The 7022-nt window shown below is 50.2% G+C and overlaps 1 protein-coding gene across 1 annotated transcript in view; it reads right to left on the reverse strand.

The window, feature by feature from the left end:
• Window positions 1–6815, reverse strand: part of PI4K2A (phosphatidylinositol 4-kinase type 2 alpha) — a 33988-nt gene extending 27173 nt beyond the window's left edge. Inside the window, exon 1 of the mRNA XM_088449956.1 lies at window positions 6369–6815. Within this exon, the coding sequence (XP_088306082.1) occupies window positions 6369–6743 (375 nt within the window). The 5' untranslated portion in view covers window positions 6744–6815. The remainder of the gene's footprint in view (window positions 1–6368) is intronic.
• Window positions 6816–7022: the final 207 nt, after the last annotated feature.

Consider the following 7022-nt stretch of genomic DNA (forward strand, 5'->3'; position numbering starts at 1 on the left):
AACGCCGTTTTTAAGGCGTGCATAATTAACAGGCAGCGTCATAGTGCACGTCACCTGCCTGTTTTTTACACTGAAGTCCTCAGTGCTTGCAGTAAGGTAAGGCAACCGCTGAGATCGCTACCGATGGTGCTCGATGTACCAATGTTTAAAGACACTTCCTGGAGATGACGTGAGCTAGTGGGCGTCTCTGCATACTCTAATGGGCGTCTGCATACACAGAGCGATCGCTCGCACGGCCAAAGTGGGTGTGCTTATGCCTTGGCGAACGATCGCATCCCATGACGTCAATTTTGAAAATTTGCATTCGCAGGATGCGAGCGGCCGCAACAAGCGAGCGGGTCTGAATGAGGTCCTGAGGCTCTAATGCCGCACACCACCATAGTCATCCAGTACCAGAGATCCTATATACCCCTAAGTATAACAAATACACTACAGAACATTTAACTTAGCAGCAGGTGAAAACTCCACTGGGATTATCTGTTTCTGGGAGCATGGAATAAGTCTATACATGACACACTGTATATCACAGCATAATGATTTGTATGGCGGGCAGCGCTGCAAATGCGGCACAGGACCTCAAGAAAGCTCTACACCCACTGCGGCCCGTAACTTGCTTACTTTGTATGCACCTGCAGAAAATCATCAAGTTTGTGGTCATACTCTCTGCAGGGCTCAAGTGTCACCAACCATTGCTGGGTCCTACTAATAAAAGGAATGGATTTCCAAAAAAATGTGGATACGCCCATGGTCACATTGGACCATGGTCTCCCTGCTGCTCTGCGTTCTGGCCTAACAGCAGCATCGGCTCGTGTGCGTCTGGACCCACTAAGCACGTACTCATGATATTCCAGATCTGCACTTGAATAAGTGGCTATTGTCAAATTCTGGATCATTGTGTTCACACCTCAGAGACAGATTAAGCATTAATGAGTTTCTTTGCTTAAGTTGACTGCTCACTGCGCAACCGTTTGTACAGGGTTTCACACGAAAGCCCAGATACTTGTACTGTGTCTGAGCAAATAGTCACGTGGCATAAGATATGAGAATTCTGGGTATGTCAAACAATCCTTAGAGAAACCATTATCCCAGGACTGTCTACTTTGCACACTAATATCATGACTCTGGAAAACATATAAAAGTGGTCTCATTGTGACCAGAAAGGGGGTTGCCAGGACCTTGCAGATAAGAGTTTAGCCTCCTGGATACCTTGTCTCATACAAACTCTGCGTAACACGGTTTGTGTGGGGATACGGTCATAATCCCGGCAAGTGGGATACAGGCGATTAGAATACCAACACTTGTCAGAATCACGACCGCCGGCATCCCGAAGGTAAATAGTGGGTTTAGAGGGAAGGATAAGGTTAAAGATTAGGAGGGGGGGAGGGTTAGGTTTAGGCTGTGGGGAGGAGGGTTAGAAGAAGGGTAAGGATATCTACGGGTGTCGGTATCGTAACCCTGTCGGGATGCTGGCGTTGGAATTTTGACGCCCGGCATCCTGAATCCAACCCGTTTGTGTTGTATTGTGTCAACTATGGGGGTCATTCAGACCCACTCGCGAGCGGCAGTACGCTCGCAAGTGGGTCGATGTTCCCCACTGCGCATGCGCACGACGGAGGGAGCTCCGTCGTGCGCATGCGCGAGACCCGGCGAGCGAAGGACTTTCCTTCGCTCGGAGTCTCGCACCAAAGGGGGCGTGCTGTCGATGTTGATTGACAGCACGCCCCCTTTGGTGGGCGTGCTGGGGGCGTGCCTGCCAGACGGAGGCGTTCCTATGGGAACGCCTACCGTCTGAAGCCGGCCCCACTGACATCACTAGTGATGTCAGTGGGAGTGATTTTGGCTCTGATAGAGCCAAAATCACTCCAGGGCTTGCGGTTGAGAAACCCGACCACAGAGTTTCCCTCGCAAGTCCGATGGTCGCGATGGTCAAGACTATCGCGACCATCTTGTTGGACGCTCGTATATGCTGTGGGTGGTGACCCACAGCTATACGAGCGTCCAGGAGGACGCTCCATTTTAATGGAGGTGGGCCCTGATTGAGAGCGAGCGCTCTGGTCAGAGCGTCCGGCTCTGAATCAGAGCCTATGTCTGTATGTATTTTATGTCCATCATAAGATTCTCAATTGTTGACAGGTGGTGTTGCACACACTGCTACTATTGTGTAATTACGTCTTTTGTTTGTGTACTGTATTTACTGGCTGATGCGTCGCTACTGATGTCCCATTATGTCTAAAAGTAAACAGAGGACTGAGGAAGATCTATGGGTAGCCTCAGGTAAGACAAAGGGGTATATTTACTAAAGTGCAGATTTTTAGAAGTGGAGTTGTAGCCCATAGCAACCAATCAGATTCTACTTAATTTATCCAGCACTGTCTAGAACAGGGATGGGGAACCTCCTGCCCGGGGGTCGTATAAGGCCCTTGGAATAATTTGGTCTGGCCCTCAAAGTTTTCTCCTAGCCTCATCTGGCTAGCAGGGTGCCTAGAAATACACAGCCAGAATCTATGCAGCAGTGCCGCCTGGGGTGTCCTAAGGAGGCTTCAGACGGTCACACCGCTGCCCTTACAGCTCCCCAGAGCATCCTCAGGATGCTCCGGGCATTGCCGTAATCACCGGCGATTGTGGACCTGCCTCCGTGTTAGTCACACGGAGGGGCGTGGCCTGCACTGGGCCCGCGAATAATGTTATATATATCAAAAGGGCCCTCGGAAGAAACAAAGGTTCCCCACCCCTGGTCTAGAAGATACAGCTACAATCTGATTGGTTGCTATGGGCAACATCTCTACTTCTAAAAACCAGCACTTCAGTATACATACCCCTTAGTAACTCTACGGAGTATGTCTACTGAGGTGCGGGTTTTTAGAAGTGGAGATGTTGCCCATAGCAACCAGATTGGGCAGAGTGTGGACAGTGCTGACTATGAATCTCTACTCCTATTGGACTGGTCATTATGTACTAGTGACATCACTCCGGTATCAGTCCCAACCAACCTATTTTGACTCCAAGGTTTAAAAAAGGAGAAAATATATCTTCCGCATTTAATTAGGTTACTGTGTCAGCCTGAGGTAATAAAAGTTGTCTGCAAATGAGGCATCAACATAGGACTGACTGATCTGTGGTTTCTACCTATTGTTATCCACAGTGGTGCCAAAAGTGACTGCTGTTCTAATATTCAACTACAGCAACATGTTTGCAAAACATACAAGTTGTAGCAATGAGTCTCTTGGGTACAAGTGATCAATTAAATCCCCAGACGCTAATTATTCAACAAACGGTACATAAACTTATTTTGTTTAACAACACTACACATTAGGTTGTACTGAAAAATAAATGTAAGGGCATAGATGCCAGGGTATTTAAAACTACTAAACGCAACAGGGAAAATATCCAATTTGTCCTCACTTTGAACTAGTGTTCATATCACGCTATAAGGACCTTATATTATGTGCGTAATAGAAAGCATTTCAATGCTGCAGCGTGATTGGTCAGAGTGTGTCCATTTAGCTTACATCCATTATCAGACTATTAGCATCACAGTACGTTTAGTGCTCATTAATAATGTGCCCTGAGGTAAAAAACGATGGATGTTCAAGACTTAAAATAGTTGCGAGATATTGCATTTCTCACTGTAACTAAATAATTAAGTGTTAACCAATCCCAAATGCTTTTCCATCGTCAGAAATGCAAGTCTTCCCTTTACAATAATTCCCATTACCATCTGTGAGGATATTGTACAGTGCTATACTGTCATTTCATTATGCAGAGACTTTGGCATTTGATTACTGCCTGTTTGTATTCTAAAGTGACACCAAAACTGCAGCTTTGATATAATACTAATATATAATAATAATAAGCCATTATTCTATCCAGATTTTAGGGCAGAGAATACTAAAGGCCCCCACACACTGAGAAATATATAGCAGCCGATCCTACGGATTGGAACGATATCGCAGCGATATATCGTTCCGTGTGTGGGCATGATAATCGGTCACTGCCCGCACCCGCGAAGTCGTCCGTCTCTCCTTCAGATCATTCTGTCTGCACAAGAGATCTGGAGAATTGACGGACGATTTCATGCTAGTCTATGCTGGGGAGGGGGGCCGGCATATCGGCTGGTCAAGCAGAGGATCGCTTTGTGTGTGGGGACCGTCTGAAATGTCGGCTGTCGGATTGTGTGCCGCATGTCCGGCTAACCATTGTACCGTGTGTAGCTGGCTTTACACTCACGGGGGTCAATTAAATTAGGCGTCAGGTCCGATTGTAGCCTTGCACGGTGGAGCTGAACTTAAAATACCAGAGGCATATTTGCAAGTATTACAATAATTATAAATAATAATGATAAATTAAATAAGCTGTCAGCATTTGGTATTCTTGATAAATGGAGCACTTTGTCTTGCAGGTAGGGGTCTATGTATTAAGTCTTGGAGAGAGACAAAGAAACAACCAATCAGCTCTCAATTGTCATTTTTTCAAACACAGCCTGTAAAGTGACAGTTAGCAGCTGATTGGTTGGTACTTTACCTCCAACCACTTTATCTATCTCTCAAAGGCTGAGTACATAGACCCCTTAATACTTTGGAAGCCAGTACTGATTTATTATAAGGTTATACAACATATGCAAATATTAGTGTCAGGGATGATCTCTAAAGGAACAAGAACACAATTATATTTTGGACAAGTATTGGTGGCAAATAGTTGGAAAAAAAAAATAAGTGGGAAAAAAAACAAAAATACCACATAAAGTGTAACTCTTGCCTTGTAAAAGAATGCAGATTTGTGATTTCAGGTCATGTGGCAAAAATGTGTGTTTTTCAATAACTTCCTTTTTTTTTTTTCAATGAGCAAAACTGATTTACCATGGTTCCTTCATAAACTCTGCATTCAAGTTTAAAACTTGCTCTAGTGTGAGAACCTATGCTCTCTGGCGGAAACTAGTGTGAAGTGGAGGTGCGCGGTGGGAGCAAAGCTGTTTTTGCACTTTGTAAACGTCTTCCATTGTTAGTGAACGAGCCCTAGTGTCACCATCACACACTTGTCCAGGTTAGGGAAGTGACATTGGGGAAGTGATATGGAGCATTTGTAAACTTCCCAACATCTAGATATACCGTCTAATGACAGGTTATAGTGGCGTAGGCGCATGGGCACAGGATACAGATCGCAAGGGGCAGGAAACACTGGTACTCCCCAGGCAGGACCTTCCATGTACAGTACTCCGTCATCTGAGGCAGTGACAGATTGCCAAACACCACTCTCATTCTGAGGGCCGAGGCACCAATAGCGCACCAGCCAAATTATCAGACAACCCAGTATCCCATCCTCAGACAGGGTCAGCAAACTCAGTAACCCCATCTTCATGCAGTTCTGGAGTCATCATCACTTCTTCCAAAAGAGCTGCAAGGGCCCCCATCAGCCAACTTGCACACACCCACGGTCAGTGCTCTCTTCACCACACCGGCCCCCAGGCACTGTCAGGGGCCCAGTCACCACACCCACCCCAGGCACTGTCAGGGGCCCAGTCACCACACCCACCCCCAGGCACTGTCAGGGGCCCAGTCACCACACCCACCCCCAGGCACTGTCAGGGGCCCAGTCACCACACCCACCCCCAGGCACTGTCAGGGGCCCAGTCACCACACCCACCCCCAGGCACTGTCAGGGGCCCAGTCACCACACCCACCCCCAGGCACTGTCAGGGGCCCAGTCACCACACCCACCCCCAGGCACTGTCAGGGGCCCAGTCACCACACCCACCCCCAGGCACTGTCAGGGGCCCAGTCACCACACCCACCCCCAGGCACTGTCAGGGGCCCAGTCACCACACCCACCCCCAGGCACTGTCAGGGGCCCAGTCACCACACCCACCCCCAGGCACTGTCAGGGGCCCAGTCACCACACCCACCCCCAGGCACTGTCAGGGGGCCCCGTCATCGCATCTTCAGGCACTGTCAGGGGCCTAGCAAGACATCCACCCTCGGGCACTGTCAAGGGCCACAAACACCCACAGGCACTGTTAGGGGCCCCGTCACCACACCCATCCTCAGGCACTGTCAGTAGCCCCATAATTCCACCTTCAGGCACTTTCAGGGGCCCTATCAATAAACCCAGCCTCAGGCACTGTCAGGGGCCCCATCACCCTACCTTCATACACTGTCAGGGACCTCATCACCACACCCCCCCTAAAGCACTGTCAGGGGCCCAATCACTTCACCTACTGTCACTGTCAGGAGCCCCATAACCACGCCCCCCTGAGGCACTATCAGGGGCTCCATCATCCCACCTTCAGGCACTGTCAGGGCCCCCATCACCGCACCTCAGACCCAGACCATGGCCCCGTCACCCCACTCCCTGGGACCCAAGGAACATCTCACCTCCTGCTCGTCTTTGACGAAGTAGCTGCCGCTGGAGCCCTGGTAGATCCTCTCCGGGAAGATGCCCCGGCTGATCGCCCGCTCCGCCTTCCGCACCACCTCGGCAAACTCAGGGTCGTCCGGGAAGCGATTCTTATCCCGGCGGCGAGAGCGATCCAGCAGCGGCTGCCGCTCCTGCTCGGTGGGGGACTCGGGAGGGGAAGGCACCGGGCCACACTGCGGGGAGGAGGGCGGGATCCGCACCACCACACCGGGCAGCACCGGGAGGCGGGCGGCGGTGCTGGGCTGGTCCTGGGACACCGGGGAGGGATGGTTCGGGACGCTGGGGTCGGGCCGCTCCCGCACCGGAGACACCAGCGGGCTGCTCTCGTCCATGGTGAGGGCAGACACCCGGTGACAGCCCGCTGACAGCAATCCGCTTACTCACACCCGCTGCTACAGCACACACTTCCGGGAACCGTGAGCCAATGGCAAGGGGTGGGGGCGTGGCGTGTGGGCCAGTGAGCTCCGCCCACTGCGACTTCTGCACCAATACGCATACAGTAGGTGAGGGCAGATTAACCTTTAACAACATGGCCGCCGCGCCTTCACTCGCACGTTCCACAGCAAACTGACATTTGCTTACAAACCAGTAATAAACGATATACATCGATG

Source organism: Taudactylus pleione, unplaced genomic scaffold (genome assembly GCF_031769625.1).
Source record: "Taudactylus pleione unplaced genomic scaffold, aTauple2 ptg000502l, whole genome shotgun sequence".
Classification (NCBI taxonomy): domain Eukaryota; kingdom Metazoa; phylum Chordata; class Amphibia; order Anura; family Myobatrachidae; genus Taudactylus; species Taudactylus pleione.